The sequence below is a fragment of the Idiotropiscis lumnitzeri genome, chromosome 2, assembly GCF_059441095.1.
Source record: "Idiotropiscis lumnitzeri isolate Australia: NSW breed Sydney's pygmy pipehorse chromosome 2, RoL_Ilum_1.0, whole genome shotgun sequence".
Lineage (NCBI taxonomy): Eukaryota > Metazoa > Chordata > Actinopteri > Syngnathiformes > Syngnathidae > Idiotropiscis > Idiotropiscis lumnitzeri.
Genome location: NC_142392.1, coordinates 9,426,774 through 9,445,114, shown reverse-complemented (window position 1 = coordinate 9,445,114; position 18,341 = coordinate 9,426,774). Strand labels below are relative to the sequence as shown.

Sequence of the window (18,341 nt, the reverse complement as noted above, 5' to 3'; positions counted from 1 at the left end):
GTCGGTGAGTTGGTGACAGTGCTCCACAAAGCCAGCAGCCAATCAAATCACAGCGGGGTGTGGCCTGTTCTTCCGCTTTCGTGAGGAACAGGAAATCCTTTCAGTGGGACTTTCTTTCATCTCGTCGAACAAAGAGAAGCACACGAGTTATCGCCAAGCAAAGACCAAGTGCGGATTTTTTGGAATTATCATTTGAAAATGTGTGCTAGAACGACATCCAGGTGCAAAGAAGAACTTTGTGGAATAAAAGAAGAGAACGAGCAACATCTTCAACTGCTGGGCGAAGGTTACAAGCAGCTTCGTGTTGTGCCACACAAAGCAGGTTTGTACACGTTTTACTCTCATTTGCTTTGTAAAGAACGACTTTCTATCGTTAGAAATATGCATCACAACATTAAGTTGTTTGGGGAAATGCGTCCAAGGTTATTGCCGCTTTATTTTTAAATATTGCCTTTTACTTGCCGGTTTGCTGAACATTTGTTTATGCCAAATGAAATCAGTGCAGAAAATGGATGCCAAAGAATAACCATTAGTGGGGGGTAAACTCCATGTTTTTTTCCCCAGTTTAAAATTTGAACTGATTTTTTAACATTTTACATATTCCGGTTTTTAAATGGTGTGAAATAAATTAAGTTTGTCCACTGTTGGAGTTGAGCCACCGAGAAAATGAGAAACATTTAGTGAATGAATCTTCAAAGCCAAACTTACTCCAATGCGTGTTCGTTTTTTGTACTCAAGAAGAAAAGGGCCAAATAAAGACTCAACAACAGCTGATTAGGGTTGCGATATTTTAGTTTCTTCGATTTCTGGAGTTCAGGGAATCGTACAAAGACAGATATCTTGGCGACTTTTTCTTAATCTGACGAGAAACTGAACTCAGACGAGTACAATCGAAAAATGGCGCGCTGATCTCAGCCCAGCCTCACATTTTCTAGGAGGTTTTTTATGTCAAGGGTCATGTAGGTTGAATCGGTCGTCCTTGCTCCCTCCCCAGTCCACGTCCAAGGCTGACCTTCTCAGGCAGGCGGCAGTCTCTCCGTCTCTCATTCCCCTGTAATCTCGTCAGTGTCCAGATTGTGTGGTGTATGTTTTCACAGATCAAATTATGTTTTTGGTGTTCTTGACAGTGTCCCTGTGACTTCCTCCCCTGCCCAACTTGATGTTTGTATCTTCTATGGCCTATGTGGAGAATGTGTTTTGTCGTATTTGTCCATGAAGTGCTATCTGGTTTGTCATCAGTTTGACCTGAGCAGACTGAATCTGTTTGTTCTGAATGAGAGTGTGGGTCGTGAAAATACTATGTGTGCAATTTTGAGGTCTTACATTTTAACTAAGTCGTATAAATGTAGCATATGAATGCATCAGTGAACACCATGACTACAATCCCAGTCAATCTTATCGATGCACTGTACTTCTACATTCATTTGATAAATGCTTTTTGTTTAATCAATGTTTAACATATTCAGTAAATATGAACCGGCTAAATTAAATAATTGACCTTCTGTCCCGTAAGTGTTTAAAATAATGCCAGCAATCGTAATACAAACCTTGCATATTCATGTCTGGTGTGGCCATTCCCGATAAGAAGGGAAGGCCGGAGAGAGGGGACACCTTTCCCTTTTTTCTTTTTGGGGAGACTTCTTTTGACATCAGCATGTGACGAGAATAAAATCTCTTTCTAACCAAAATGACTGTGTCAGAGAATCTTTTTCCATCACCAATTCTGCCATGCTCGGCGACTTGTCCGGAGGGAAGCTGAGCCAGACCCACACATCAACAACAAAATATACCACATTTTTTGCATTTTGCTCCATTGAGGGTCTCAAGGTGCTGGGGCGCAGGCGTTCAACAGCTGGCCGGCTGAACTTTCGGTGAGATGCTTTTACTCACAATGGGTGTTGTGCGCCTGTGTCCAAGCGGTCGGGGCTTTTGGGGTCGTTAAAGAGAGCTTGTGCGTGTGGGTCTGCTGGCTGATTGGTCATGGAAAATGTCCCTGTGTTAGTTTCAATTATTGTTTAAACAAGAGGCCTCTATAATGATTAAGACATTAAAATGTGTCAAAGTAACCGCACTATGAAAGAACATTAGAAAAAGTATTTAGAAAAAATAAATAAATGAAAAAAATATGATAGGAACTAGGGCTGGGCGATATGACCTAAAATCAATATCGCGATAAATTAGGCAGTTTTACCTCGATAACGATAAATGCGCGATAAATTCCCCCTGAGGACCAAAATCAAAATAAATGCAGGAAATGCATATTAACTGCTTTTTTTATTGACCAACTGGTGCGCATTACTTTCAATGAAAAATAGAAGTACAAAAATCATTTGAATAAACATTCAAACTAGCTTGCTTTGCGTGACTTGAACAATGTCACAAAGAACAGGAGAAAAAGGGTACCTCTCACAAAATCTTTTTATGTAAATATATTGTGCCGAGATGCTGTAATTCCATTTGCAAAGGCCTAGATTTGTGTAAAGGTATCGTGTAAACAATCTAAATAATGCCAGGTGCAAAGGCGCTAGTCGCCTGTAAACAAAATGCTAAATAAAATGGAAAAAAATGTCAATGGAATGCCAGTGCCAAATAAACAAGTGTGCTTCATCAGGAAAATGTGCCGTCTCGAGTACTCCGGTGCGCAGTCGCCACTTGTCGTCTATGTAATGCACAGTCGGGCTCAAACAGGGATCCATGTTGCGACTCGACCACAAGTCGGATGTGGATGCAAAATGCTCGACATGTCTCCGCTCCCGTCCCGATGTTGTCCATGTCGGAAGTGCTGTTTGCAACAAATATTTTCGTACCTCTTGTCGGCTACTTTCATGAGGCGTTTGAATCCTGTCCGCTCCATTGTAACAAGAGGAGCTCTATCTTTAGCTATGTGCTCGGCTATCGCGTCCACCTCTGAGACGTTCTCTCGTATGGTGTCGCCTCCGTTATGGGCTGTTGTCACTTGTCCAAACTTGCTCCTCACTTTGAACTTTTAGCACAAGCTCCAAGTCAACAGCATGGTTGTGTTGTGGGTGGTGAAAAAGAAAAGGTTGGACGCGCTGTTTCAGGTGCTTACGATGCACTTTGTAGTTCATGTTTTTTTGCTTAAACATCGTCTTAATGGAACCCAAAACATTTCCAAACGACAGATGTCCACTTTATTTTCGGGACAAGTGCGACAGGAACAATTTCAACTAACGTTCCTTCGTCCGCAGCCGTGTCAGCCGCTTCAGGATTTGAATCGCCAGCTACGAACTCGTCTTGTTTACATTCTTGTTCAGAAGGGAGGAGTCACGTGACTACACGCGCTGGAGCCGTCTTAAAGGGGCATGAGCATCGCCGCAGACAGAAAAGACTTTTTTTTTTTTTTTTTAGACACCGAATTTACCGACATGGGCAAAATGATGTCGGTCATTCTAATAAATTTCGGTAACGGTAAATTTTCGGTTTATCGCCCAGCCCTAATAGGAACTCAGTAAATAAAGATAAAGATGTCCTTTATTAGTCCCACAATGGGGAAATTTGAAGTGTTACAGCAGCAAAGATATAGATCACACAGAGTCGGCGGCGTAATGTAGCCGTTAATGTGTAACATTAGCAGCAGACATTCATAAAAAGCATGCAAATATACACAGTATAAACGTATCTAGTGTAAGGAAACACTCCTAATGCCTGTCCATTATACAGAGGGGGAAACACTGTAATGATAAAAACTACTGAATGATTGAAAATACTGCAATGATAAAGATATTACAATGATAAAAGTACTGTAATGGTGAGAGTACTGAAATGACAGGAAAGTACTGCAATGATAGAAAATACTGCAATGATAAAAGTACTGTAATAGTAAAAGTACTGCAATGATAAAAGTACTGTAATAGTGAACATCCTGCAGTGGTAGAAATACTACAGTGATAGAAGTATTGTAATAAGAATACTGTAATGGTAAACAAAATACATCATTGGTCGTTGTTTAAGTACACCCTTGGCTGAAAGTACAGTAGTAGTTAATATTGCATCCTAGGACTGCACAATTGCACTAATGCCCTCCTGTTTGTAGGCCTGACCCAATGTTCTTGTTAAAAAGTCTGACAGCAGTCGGCAGGAAGGAGCGGCGAAATCTCTCTTTGGTACAGCGAGGGTGTAAAAGTCTGTCACTGAAGGAGCTGTAAAGTGTTCTCAGAGTGTCATTGAGTGGGTGGGCTGGTTTGTCCAGCATTGATGACAGTTTTGCCGTCATCCTCCTGCCCCCCACAGAGTCCAGGGAGCAGCCCAGGACAGAGCTGGCCCTCCTCACTAGTTTGTCCAGTCTCTTTTTGTCCCGGCCCGAAATGCCTCCTGCCCAGGAGACCACTCCATAGAAGATGACTGATGAAACCACAGAGTCATAGAAGTTCCTGAGGAGTGTTCCCCGAACGCCAAAGGACCTCAGCCGCCTGAGTAGGAAGAGTCTGCTCTGACCCTTCCTATAGAGAGCGTCTGTGTTGTCGCTCCAGTCCAGTTTATTGTTCAGATGAACACCCAGGTACTTGTAAGTTGAGACCCTCTCAACGTCTGTTCCCTGGATATTCACTGGTGCAGGTGGAGAGTGCCGACGCTTGCGGAAATCCACCACCAGCTCTTTGGATTTCCCAGCGTTGATTTGGAGGCGGTTCTGCTGACACCAGTCCACGAACCCCTGCGTAACCCCTCTGTACTCCCGATCGTCACCGTCCGTGATGAGGCCGACAATCGCGGAGTCATCAGAGAACTTCTGCAGGTGACAGGTTGTGGAATTGTATTTCTAGTCCGAGGTGTAGAGGGTGAACAGGAAGGGAGCCAGAACAGTTCCCTGCGGCGCTCCCGTGCTGCAGAGGAGCACGTCAGACACACAGCCCTGTGTCCTCACGTACTGTGGCCGGTTTGTGAGGTAGTCGTGGATCCATGTGATGAGGTGGTGGGCCACTCCCGCCTGCTCCAGCTTGTCTCCCAATAAGGCGGGCTGGATGGTGTTGAAAGCACTTGAGAAATCAAAGAACATGATCCTCACCGTGCCCCCCGCCTTCTCCAGGTGGGAGAATGAAGTGTGGAGCAGGTAGATGATAGCATCATCCACACTGATGCCAGGCTGGTATGCAAACTGGAGTGGGTCCATTGAGGAGCTGACCAGGGGGCGCAGATGGACGAGGACCAGTCTCTCCAGGGTCTTCATCAGATGAGACGTCAGCGCCACTGGTCTGAAGTTGTTGAGCTCCTTCGGATGGGGTGTCTTTGGAACCGGAACCAGGCAGGATGTTTTCCACAGCTGGGGGACTCTGCCCAGCTTCAAGCTCAGGTTGAACATGTGCTGGACGATTCCACACAGCTGGTCTGCGCAGGATTTGAGGAGCTGGGAGCTGATCCCATCTGGGCCTGCTGCCTTCCTCGCCTTCATCTTCCTCATCTGGTTCTTCACCTGAGATGTTGTGAGGAACAAGGCTGAGCAGGAGGAAGTGGTGGTTGTCTGATGAGGCTGGGAACTGGAGCCTGTGGAGAGAGAGAGGGGCGAGAGAGGGGGACAGAGGGTCTTGTTCGCAGTGGCAGGAGGGGTGGGTGGGGGCTGCATCAGGGAAGCCTGAGCGGGGTCAGACATTTGATCAAACCTATTGAAAAATAGGTTAAACTCATTTGCCCACTGAAGCCCCCCCCACCCTTCTGGGTCTGACCTGCTTGTCCGTGGCCTGAGATGGTCTTCAGGCCCCTCCAGACATCCCTGGCATTGTTCCGCTGCAGTTGTTCTTCCATCCGCATCCTGTAGGACTTTTTCCCCTCTCGGATCCTCCTTCTCAGCTGACGCTGCACTCTCTTCAGCTCGTCCTTGTCACCTGACGCAAAAGCCCTCTTTTTCTCCTTCAGGAGAGCTTTAATGTCCTGTGTGATCCAGGGTTTGTTGTTGGAGAAACATCTTACAGTCCTGGTGGGAATGGTGTTCTCCATGCAGAAGTTAATATAGTCTGTAACTGTGTCTGTTAGACCATTAATGTCCTCACCGTGAGCTTCGCTGAATACCTCCCACACAGTTGTGTTGAAACAGTCCTTCAAGGGCTCCTCGGCTTCTCCGGACCATCTCTGAACTGTGCCTGTCACAGCTGGCTGCCTGCGGACGAGAGGTTTGTACACAGGCAGGAGAGCAACCAAGTTGTGATCATCTGTGCCCAGCGAGGGGAGGGTCAGTGATGTGTACGCCTCCTTGGTGTTGGCATAGAAGAGGTCCAATATTTTATTGTCTCTGGTTTGGCATGTTACATATTGTGTGAATGAAGGCAGAGAGGAGGAAGGAGAAGCATGATTGAAGTCACCAGAGATAAGGAACAAGGCATTTGGGTGCTGTGTTTGTAGCCTGCTCACAGCTGCATTCAGTACATCACAGGCTGTCTCACCGTTAGCAGAGGGAGGCACGTACGCCGCCACCGCGATCACATGACTGAACTCTCGCGGTAAATAGAGCGGACGCATGCTAACAGCGATCAGCTCAATGTCCCGACTGCAAAGTTGATCCTTAACAGTTATGTGCCCAGGGTTACACCATCTATCATTAACAAACACAGCCAGCCCTCCCCCCTTTCTCTTACCGCTCTCCAGTGTCCTGTCCGCGCGTAGTATTTGGAAGCCGTCCAATTCCACGACGGCGTCCGGCGTTAGCTCTGTTAGCCACGACTCCGTGAACACCAGCAAGCTAGCCTCCCGGACAATCCTCTCGTGCCGGGTTAGCGCTGTTAGCTCGTCCATTTTGTTGGGGAGGGATCGAACATTCCCCATAATAACGGACGGGAGGACGGGGTGATATCGTCTCCTCCTTGCCTGGCGTTTAGCCCCCGCACGGCATCCCCGTCTCTTCCTCCTCAGCTCGCGGGGAATATCGGGTCTCGCTCCGGGAGCACACGCGGGGTTAGCACGGAGTGCTAACAGCTGATCTCTTGTGTACACGATCGATCCGTAGCTCCGAGTTTCGTCTCCGGACACGATCGCGCAAAAAACAGCCCCCAACAGCAGTAAAACCACCGCAAGTTGGATGTCCATTGCTGAGGTGAGGTAAAAATAAAATAAAAAAGGATAAAGGGAAAAAACACACGAAAAAGGCTCAATAGTGAGCCACGCTGCTGTAAACAGGCAGCCACTCGCGCGGCGCCGGAACCGGAAGTCAAAGTGTTCATGTTTTTCCATTCTTTATGAGTTTGCATATTCAAATTGCTTTGCTGTGCTTCAATAAAACGCCGCACAGGAGCGGGAACGCTTTTCTCTTTGGCGGACTGCTCCTTGCAAGTGACAAAGACAATCTTGGCTGGGTGATTCATTTATGAAGGCTTGTCTCGTTTTTGACAAACACTCTGACATATCTTGTTCAAGCAATTCCTTATGGAATGATTCAACCTGACTCTAAAAACTGCACACTGCGGCAATAAGATCAATGGAGGTTGATCAATGTTCGTGAGTAAAACACAAATTATTACGTTTTTTAAAAAATCAAGTTCGTATTCGTCTTATTTATGAACTTTGTACTGGCTCGGTCAATGAACCTCCGGTGGCCCTGCACAGTTTTGTGCACATGTGCATAGTTTCACCACATCCAAGCATTGGTCCGTGTGCAGCTGACACAAGTCAAGGTAGCACGATAGAAACAATATAAGACAAAGTCGCCGCATGAGCTTTGACTTCACCAAACCAAATTTGTCTTTCTGTGTCCTACAGACGTCAGTGAAAACGATCTCCGTTCTGTGAAAGAGGAGCCAGACTTGACTCACATCAAAAAGGAGGAGGAGGAGATCAACAAGTCACCACTGAACTTTGTCCCTATAAAGACTGAAGTTGAAAACAAGGATGAGAGTGAGGACAAAAGAGGGGCGGAGCCTACAAGCAGCAGTTCAAGTCATCACGTGACAACAGAAGGTGACGGCGACCACTGGGCGCCATCACAAGCACATAATGAGGACACATTATCAGATGCTCATGACGATGATGATGATACTGATGATGATGCTGATGATTGGCAAGCCAAAGGTGAAAGGGCATGTCACACTGACAGTTGGGTATGTTCTCACTGTGGGAAATCATTAACTTCAAAATTCTCTTTAAAATGGCACATAAGAACACACAGTGGAGAAAAAACTTTTTCCTGCTCAGTTTGTGGCAAGAGTTTCTCTCAAAAGCCAGATTTAACAACACATAGAAGAATACACAGTGGTGAAAAACCTTTTTCCTGCTCAGTTTGCGGAAAAAGTTTCTCTCAAAAGTCTAATTTAGTAAATCACTCCAGAACACACAGTGGTGAAAAACCTTTTGCTTGCTCGGTTTGTGGCAAAAGCTTTTCTGTAAAGTGTCATTTAACAAGGCACACAAGAACACACAGTGGTGAAAAACCTTTTTCCTGCTCAGTTTGTGGCAAGAGTTTCTCTCGAAGGTCTCATTTAATAATTCACACAAGAACACACAGTGGTGAAAAACCTTCTTCCTGCTCAGTTTGTGGTAAAAGCTTCTCTCAAAATTCACAGTTAACAAGCCACACAAGAACACACAGTGGAGAAAAGCCTTTTTCCTGCTTGGTTTGTGGTAAATGTTTCTCTCGAAAGGAAAATTTAACAATCCACACAAGAACACACAGTGGAGAAAAGCCATTCAGTTGCAGCGTTTGTGCTAAAAAATTCTCCACTCAACAGAATGCTGAGAGACACAATTGTGCTGGTGAGAATTGCAGCGATCGTTCAAGCTTAAAAAAAAGACAAAAAAACTGAAGGAACTGACTCTTTGTGGTAAGATGTAAATGTGATTTTGAATAAAATATAAATTTAATTTTGCAAACCTCTTTTATTGACACTAAGCCAATGTGATCAGTGTCAGAAGAAGCAATGTGTCTGAGTGATGATGATTTGTTTTGGTGTTTACATCAAACATTATGAATAAAATTGCCTTTGCCTGGAACAACATTTTTTAACATTATGCTTTTCAGTTGTCTTTTTCATCGTACTTAATGGAAAAGGTGTGAGAAGAAATGGTGCTTATGAAATCGTTGCCTTCCACAATCAATAAAATCACTTGTTCCACTTGGTCAACTGGCCTTCATTACGCTGTGTGAAAAGGTGAAAAACTGAACTAGAAGTTGAACTATAAAAAGAACAAGACAGAGAAACGCAAATCGTCTCAGTTTCTCTCAAAGGCAGTTAAGTTGAATACGTTTTTCAAATTCATATTTGGGAACTGTCAAAGAAGTTTCTGCAAAACAACCGGACTAGCCTCTGACTGTACAACTGAATCAACCAGCCAAGATTGTCTTTGTCACTTGCGAGGAGTGGTCCGCCAAACCTCTCAGTGAGAAGGTCCAGAGAAAAGCTTTCCCACTCCTGTGCAGCGTTTTATTGAAGCACAGCAAAGTGTGACCCACGAAATATGTGGTCACAGTTCGGTTCATTTGGGATGGTTGATGTGAAGGGAAATCCATTTTCCAGGTTGATTTGAAACATGTGCGTGTTTCGACAGCGGAGGGCAGTAAAGGAACAGCACAGTACCAGCGATGTGATTGTATCTTCACAACAGGCTGCAGTAAAGTGGCGTTGTGTCGTAGTTTCTATGAGTTCGTGATTCTGACAAGATCCGTTGAAAAGGCAACAATGATCTCCGTTCTCATCATTTTACCTGCATTTGCAGGATTATTATCTGTCAACACGCCTGCCAACCTGGGGCCTGGAACAAAAGCAATTTGAATATGCAAACTCATGAAGAATGGAAAAACATGAACACTTTGACTTTATCACACCCGTCCACTCGCTTCCAGTTGTTCGAACGGTTTCAGCTTACAAGACATGTTTGGGTCACACTTCTGTTAAATGCGAGCTAAACGGTTTCCTGTCGAAAACGGATCAAGACGTGCATCTGTTTTGTGCCTTCCTGGTAAACTGCCAGCATAGTAAAGGATTTGATACATTTGACTATAAAGGATTTTATACGATTGACTACAAGTTAAATGTATTCAGTTTAATGCAATAAAGATATTTACTGACTGGGCATTAATTCAACGTACAATAAAAGGTCAGGACAGGCTGTGTGAAATGCATAGGTGGCAGATGTTTTGTACAGGACGAGCTGCACTGCTGAGAACTGGGTGTGCTGACGCAGAATGTTCCAGACATCAAGGACATCAAGGCGCTGTTGTGTGAGATTGGTAAAATGGTCGACCGCAAAAGCAGAATAACAGATCCAGTGGCTCATTGGCAGTTGAGCACAAACAACTGCCTTGGCGCGCACATGGGAAGAGCCGACACGCCATCCTGCGGGGAAGACAACCAATAAGAGAAAGCTAAAGTTAGTTGCAGATGACACATAGCAAATAGGAGAGTAGTAGGATGTCTTTGCTGTGTTTGTTGAAATGTATAAATGATCCTGGGCAACTCAGGGGGGGGTGGCACAGAACGTGCACCGCCGGAGTAGGAGCTTGAGGAACTGGCAAGGGGCTGGCACTCGGGGCGGCAGCAGGCGAGGGGCCGGAACGGGAGACTGCAGCTGTCGAGGAGCCGGAACGGGAGACTGCAGCTGCCGAGGAGACGGCACTGGGGGCCTCATCCCTATCAGTCTGCCGCCATAGGGATTTAGGGGAACGAGGGACCGAGACTACAGGTGCTGATGAACGTGATCTACAAAATGTGGGTGGAACGGGACAAGGTGCAGAAAATGATAGTGGACGAGGTGAACAAAGTGGCTGTGAAGAATGTGCCTCAGGGTGTGAAAAGCGGGTGTTCCGATGACTGGTGGCAGTTCCTTTACTTGGGCACCGTCGTTGACCACCCCGCGGAGGTCCGGGATAGATGGCCAAACGTGTGCCCAAGTAAAGGTCTGATGGGCTAGACTCAAAGGAATCAAAAGAAAACGGTAACAAAAACTAATAGGGGGTAGGAAACTGACTGGGCCTAACAAAATCTGTGTCGCACTGGGAGTCTAGAAGGTTGTAAATGTATTCAAAATCAGAATCTACAAAAATGTGGGGAGGTGAAATGGCTGGGTGCTGTGAGTCATAACTAGCCGAAGAGGGAGAAACAGGCGTGGAATAAAAAGCACGTGAAGGGTTTGGGGTTGGTCGGCAGGCTGAGGGGGGTACCAGCTAGAGCGGCGACGGCGAACTCGTCGGCGTGTGCTTCCTGCTGGGTCCGTTGTTGGTTCTGTCATGTTGCGCTGGAGGTTGAGGAGGACCCAAACGCAGGGAAGCGAAGAGTGGGAAACTTAAAGGGTATTTATTAAACAAAAACAAAAGGCAAACCTAGAACTTGGAAAAAATAAAATATCAAAAAGTATAAAACAACAGGCACGAACAAAACATAACGATTTGACAAAACTAAACTTGACTGCGAGACAGGTATGAAACCAGGAACATAAACATCAGACAACTACGACAGCGACAGGGACAAGCGACAATGGACCAACAAGAAATGAAAGCAACCAGGGAACTAAATACTAACAAAGTAACAAGACAACGAGGAGCACCTGGAATAGACACAGAGGGTTGGAAGGACCTGATTGGTTAACACAAGGGCTTGGGTAAACGAACACAGGTGGACACAATCGACTTGACGGGACAGAAGACACAGGATCATAAGGACAAAACATGAAACTAAATACTAAACCAAAAGCAACCAATACAGAACATGACAATTAATCTGTAATGAACTTGAGAATTGTAATATTAAGACAATTTCTCTCACAATATTATTTTTTTTTAATAATGTAATCTTGCAAATATAGCCCCACAATAATTACTACACACATTTTGCAACCATTTAGGCACTGTTTGGGCAAACAGGAAGTAGATGATTTGAGGAGGTTACCTGTGGTGTTTTATTTTGGCGGAGACTGGTTCCTGTGCTCCACCTTGTCTGTCTTGTAGGGCTTCACATTTCCGGATGGGCGTGGCTCTTTCCGGAGGCCACACATTCGCACGTGCATGCGATCCTCAAATCAACACTGTTTAAGAGCCAGTCAGACCATCATGCAGGTGCCAGATGATTCCCGCTCTCAAAGTGGTACCTCGGCTGACACTACAGTCCTCACTATTAAGTATTTTGAAGATCTACTTCCCTTGTCTTGCCTTTGCTTTCGCCCTCACAGTGCGGACCTCCAGAAAATTCAGGAAGCGCTCCTTTTCCAGCCTCCCTCACCACGCCATTGCAACGCCGACTCGTCTACCAAAGATCCCTTGGGTCATGTTGGACTTGAGTCACCGTGGAAATGAGAAGTAGTTAGTAAATCAACCTTTAAAAGCCAAACTTACTCCAATGCGTGTTAGTTTTTTTGTACTCAAGAAGAAAAGGGTCAAATAAAGACTCAACAACTGATTAGAGTTCCTATATTTCGTTTCTTCAATTTCTGGAGTTCAGGAAATAGTACAAAGACAGATATCTGGGCGGCTTTTTCTTAATCTCACGAGAAAACTGCATTCGCGCGAGTACAGTCAAAAAATGCGCACCATCTTTCATCCCAACTTCAGTTTTTATAGGAGTTTTTTATGTCAAGGGTAATGTAGGTTGAATAAGTCATCCTCGCTCCCTCCCACAGCACGGGTCCACGTCCAAGGGAAGGTCCTCCCCAGGTTAGTCATCGTCTGGATAGTTTATTCCCGTCTGGTCCCCAAGACTGGCACGCCAAGGCTGGCCTTCTCCAGCGGGCCATCCCTCCGTCTCTCCGCTGGCATTCTTCTGTAATCTTGTCGGTGTGCATGTGTGCGTGTGTATGTGCATGTGCTCCGATCTCCAATTGTTATGTCTTTCGGAATGTGTTTTTTATAGCGTCTGTGTGCGTCCTCCAGTGCCCAATTTGATATGTTTGCATCTCTACAGCCAATGTGTAGAATGTGCTTCGTCATCTTTGACCATGAAGTGCTGTGAATGTGAATGCAAGTCATGGAAATGCTATGTGTGCAAATTTGTTCTCACTACCCAAAATTTCAATAAAGTTCACACATTTAAACTAAGTACTCTAAATTTAGCATATGAGGATAATATAATAATAGATCAGTAACCATCAGGACTCCAACCGCAGTCATTCTCATGACTGGTGCCTCTAGCTTCATTTGATAACTGCTTCTTGTTTAATCAATGTTTAACATACTCTGTAAATATGAACCTGCTAACTTTAATAATCGACATTCTGTCCCGAATGTGTTTAAAATAATGCCAGTAATCGTAATACAATCCTTCACTCATAAATAAATATATTATTCATATATTCTTCATCCTCAAATTGTTCTTTTTTTTCTTCCTTTCCTAATTGTTTTGTTCAACTATGCAGATTTTGTATCCAATATGTACCATAGTTGTTTGCATATGGATATTTTAAAATGTATTTTTAGAAAAAAAACTACCATGGCGCCATGACGAAGACGCAAATGCAGAACTCCGAGTGGTGGCGCTTGCTTATGAGAATAAATAAATAAATAAATAAAACAAACAAAAAACGTTTATAGAAGCATATAGAACTCAAAGGACAATGTTATTGAACCAAACAATGATATTTGAAAACAAAAAAATATTTTGAATTATTACAAAAACAATAAGGGCAGCATATTAGAATGCAGTAGACCCTTCTATCGACTGTGTTTGAGTCTTCCCGGACGTCGCACTGTTGTAAGATGCGATTGGACAGTAAACAGCCAATCAGAATCAGCCCAAGGTTCCGACTCCTGATTGGTTAATAATTGGGGCATAGTTTGCATTGTAAGCGTAAAACTGCTTTGTACCGAAGAGGAGAGAGAAGCTGGAAGAGTTGCTCTTTTTGTGGAACCCACGCAGAGAGAGTTTGTTGGAGTTGAGCCACAGAGAAATTGAGAATCATTTAGTTGATGAACCTTAAAAGCCAAACTTACTCCAATGCGTGTTCGTTTTTTGTACTCAAGAAGAATAGGGTCAAATAAAGACTCAACAACAACTGATTAGAGTTTCTATATTTTAGTTTCTTCAATTTCTGGCGTTCAGGAAATAGTACAAAGACAGATATCTGGGCGGCTTTTTCTTAATCTCACGAGAAACTGCACTCGGGCAAGCACAGTCGAAAAATGGCGCGCTGATCTCAGCCCAGCCTCACATTTTATAGGAGGTTTTTTTATGTCAAGGGTCATGTAGGTTGAATCGGTTGTCCTTGCTCCTACGTTCCACGTCCAAGGCTGACCTTCTCAGGCAGGCGCGTGTCATGTAATGGTGCAAAATTTATATTTGCGACTATGTTGCACCTTTACGGTAACTGAGTGTCACAATTGTCTCGCAGGGGTCTCGCGAGATTGTTCATGCAAGTGGGGAGTTGTTGGAGTGGTATCGCCATTAAAACGTGTTACAAGACAAGAGCCTCGTTGCCATCATTTACATGGTGTCAGAAGTTGTCAGGTTTAAAACGGCCCTGACGCCTTTTTTACACTGGGAATTATTTAAATAATGATGGCTGCATGTCCAAAGTCAATCAAGCAAAGTTTTATTTTCCAATTTGCGAGTTGGTGAGAGAGAGAGAGCCGGAGGCCGAACAGGCCTGTTCGGCCTCCCACACTCCCTTCATCTGACCCCCTCCTCTGACTCTCCTCCGGACATAAAGAGACAAAGAGGGGGGCTGTCTTCTGGAATTCTAGCAGGCAGGCAGGAAACAACCAATCACAACAGTCAGTTTAAAACTTCAGCTCGAAGATTCAGAAACTTGAAACCGAATGTGTGTGTGTGTGTGTGTGTTCAAGCTGTGCTCATGTGTGCTAAATGAGTGTCTGTGTGTATACAGTTATTAGTGATACAAATAGTGTATGAAACATGATTATGAATACACAAAATTGGTGACATATCCTAACATTCCCCCCTGTTGTGAATTCAAAATCATGGCCCTACGGCTTTAGGACAGATCATCATTATGAAATCATACAACAGTGTGGTCATCCGTGGAGAGGCGAAAAACCCTCAGTAGGGACAAAAATTCCTCTCCTCTCTTCCGACGTGGAACGAGATCTTCATCATTTGATGACCATCAGGGAATAAAACATATAAAAATACATTTCAATGTGCCTAGTGAAAAATAACAAAACTGTCTCCACGCAGAGCTTGTCCCTGGGGTGACTTGATGCAGGCCCCTTGCCTCGCTGTAGGAGGAGACAGCCGTCTTTACCTCCCGGATCTTCGTGTGTGGTGTATGTGTATGCACGTGTGGGGCTTGAGCGACAAGTCCATATTCTTTTTACGTTTCAGTGTCCAGTTCGAGTCCGTCATTGTCCAGTTCGAGTTTGTCATACTCAACATCAATCAGATTATAATGTTACTTTTGGACAACAAACATGCAATTAATCATCATTTTTGTCATAAAAATAAAGCAACAAAAACAGTCTACACATAACAAAAATGAAAACCATAATTATCCCGATATATTGTCTTTCAAATTCTTCATAGTGGTCATAATATCAATAATTGTTTCATTTTTAAAACTTTAAATGCAATTATGTTCTTCAATCAAGGCTAAAATTTCTTTATGTACGTCATTAATTTCCAAACCATATCTAATCTTTTTATTCTGTGGCTTCAACATTCGTATCTGTGGCTGGTGGTGTGGTTCTGATGTGCGTGTGGTCCGAGATTGTGACTCAGGTGGACTCCTGTTCGAGGGATTCGCGTTGCTAGGCCTTTAGCTGGAAACCGGTGAAGTTTGTACTGCAACTGGTGGATCCAGCTGCCACGCCCCGCGACCTTTGCTGCGTCGGGGTCACCGCCATCATCTGGCGAGGGCCATCTCAGCATTCACTTCCCCCCAACGAAGTCGTTTCAACACCTTGAAGAAGAGTTGGTCTCCCACACGGACGTAATTTCTGTAAATCAGAACAACACTTGACCAGTATTGGCGTCTTTTGGATCTTTTTCGGTCAAACATATTTTTCGTTGGTGGTTCTGATGAACCTGAGAGTCTATAGGGGATAGTGTCCTTCCTTCGGCTGGCATTGTCCTCATTGCTGTGATTGAAACACAGTCTGGCCATTGTCTCTTTTTTTTCATTGTCTTGATAAGTCTGGCCATAACAGTTCAATTAGTGCGTTCCACAAGTCCTGCAGACTGTATGCACAGTGACGCTTTGAGTCCATTTTTTAACAACTGTCCCACTTGTTACAACATCATTCACAAAATGCATCATTTTCACTTCAAATCACTTCTTGAAATTCCAAATGTCAGGATAATTTGATTACACAACACTTTTCCCAATCGTTTTTAGCATCAGCATGTGTTGATGGAAACAACTTAATCCATTTTGAAAACATTTTAATTATAACCAAACAATATTGCAACCCAAACAACTAACACCTTGTCTAAAAAAAAAAGTTTTTTGTTGAAAAGTCTATATGTGGGAACAATTTCATATCATACTTCCCCCTGTTGACACACGACTATCTGCTCGTGTGTCAATCATCTTATTCCTCTAATCAATGAATTAGGCAGCCAGGATTTGCCATCTGCCAATTTGCTGATCCTGTCCTCAGCAATGTTTGCACCTTTGTTCTCACATGTGCATGTTCAATTAGTGATGCCTTTTTCCCTGGCCTGAGATCAACTTGTCAAGTTGATTTACTGTGTGTGTGGGGGGGTGCGTGTGTGGGTGTGTGTGTGTGTGTGTGTGTGTGTGTGTGTGTGCTTTCATTAAACCTCTTGTGCTTTGTTGACTCTGGGGTTATGGCTTGGCTCCAGCCTTTATTCAATCGTAATCGTGTCATTTTCTGTTCAGATAATTTTTTTTTTATTTACAAATACTTACTTAGACGTGCTTTATGCGCAACTTTTCTTTTATCTTTTGTGATTTTTAAAGCACCCGTTCGCCCAAAATCAACAGAACACAAGAACATGTTATCTTGACTGTGAGTTCCCATTGTAACCATACAGCTCATACAAGATGGGAAACTCCAAATTTTAATTAGCTCACAACCGCCTACGCTCTTCCTGCTTATCCTAACAATTTCTCTCTTTTACAAGTTATCTGTTGGTATCACACTACTAATACTCCCATCGCATAAAAGTCAGCGTGATTTCTTCCTACAACCTTGGTTATCAGACACTTTCTTATCAGTCTGGAAGGTGCACCTGGTCTTCATGTCTTCACACGTCTTAACTCCTCCAGTCGGGAGGAAAAAATGTCAAAAAGTCAAGTCCTGGGTTTGGTGAAAATTTGGACGGCTCCACAGTCGTGTGGCGCCTTCTAAATGGTGCGTGGAAAAAGAATGACGCTGGGCTTAAATGCATCGCACCTTATTAATGTAATGTTACAATTAAATCGCCGTGCAATGTGAATGTCGTGTGATGGAATGTCATTTTTTCATTCCTTAAAGCAGCAGTGAAAGCTCTTGATCACACTCTTAAGTGGTTCTCTGCCACGAAATCCAAATTGTTGTGACTAATATGCAAATGGGTTCACTTTCCTGTGTTTCTGCAGCAACACAAGTCCATGAAGCCATTTTTTTGCAGTCACTGTTTGCCCAAATGGCTTATAATAATAATTTGGTAGTGCATTAAGATGCTTTGTAAATACAATCTTGCAGTGTATCTCCACAAGTTCCAACATACACAACCCATTTTATGGCCATGATACTGTTGTTTTAAACTCACCCTAAGCCTGTTGGGCTCTTTCTCTGCCGCATAAATTACAGCCCTGAGAGACTTTGGGCTCCAACTTTATCTATGAAAGGTCAGGGACTTAATGGAGGTCATGAAAGTCCCAAGGAAGGCGTTTACACAAAAGTGGTCTGGCAAAGTTTTATTACTATTTTTCTTCCCGCTTATCACTGACAATGCGACCTTTTAAAGTTTTGACTTTTGTTTAAATTCGCCCTTGCTTATTGATTCTGATATTAAAGTCCAATTGTCAGTGTATCACGGCTTAATAAGCAAAACGCATGTTGATGTAGAAGTCCTTCTACACACACTTTTTATGTTAGTTTTTTTCTTTCGCCATGTGATCCTCTGTTGCTTCTCTCTTCGTCCTGAAAAGTTATTGTTTATCACAAGACTCTCTGCTTCCTTCTTTTTTTTTTTTTTTTTTTAAATGTTTTCTCTTTTTCTTCCTTCTGCTCAACACGTTCAAGCTTTTTGTGCATAATTTAGAATCTTCTTTTCCATTTTACAAGTTGGCCAATTTAAATTAGGTTGTTTTATTTGAAAAGCCTGTAATTCTCTTTTTCCCCTTTTCACCTAATCACAAATTTCTTATCACAAAAGTGAACTTGTTAATTCTATTTTATTTCCTATTTTCTAATCTTGTGACTTATTTCACTTTAACCAGCTCTACCTTAAAGTGGACAAGTACACATTAATGTTATCTGTAATTTCTAATTTCTTCTCTGCTTTAATGAAAAT

At 43.6% G+C, this 18,341-nt stretch overlaps 1 protein-coding gene and 1 long non-coding RNA gene across 2 annotated transcripts; one reads left to right on the top strand and one right to left on the bottom strand.

The window, feature by feature from the left end:
- The first annotated feature begins 70 nt into the window (after window positions 1-70).
- On the top strand, window positions 71-8,917 carry LOC148341632 (uncharacterized). The gene is made up of 2 exons (XM_088287053.1): window positions 71-322; window positions 7,702-8,917. Exons 1-2 carry the CDS (start codon window positions 199-201, stop codon window positions 8,739-8,741), a joined length of 1,164 nt encoding a protein of 387 aa, XP_088143179.1. The 5' UTR covers window positions 71-198; the 3' UTR covers window positions 8,742-8,917.
- A 1,040-nt stretch (window positions 8,918-9,957) lies between these two features.
- LOC148341631 (uncharacterized) lies at window positions 9,958-11,410 on the bottom strand. Its single transcript, XR_015842087.1, has 2 exons — window positions 11,096-11,410; window positions 9,958-10,271 (listed from the first exon to the last, which is right to left on the bottom strand). It is a non-coding gene; the product is annotated as an uncharacterized LOC148341631 (long non-coding RNA).
- Window positions 11,411-18,341: the final 6,931 nt, after the last annotated feature.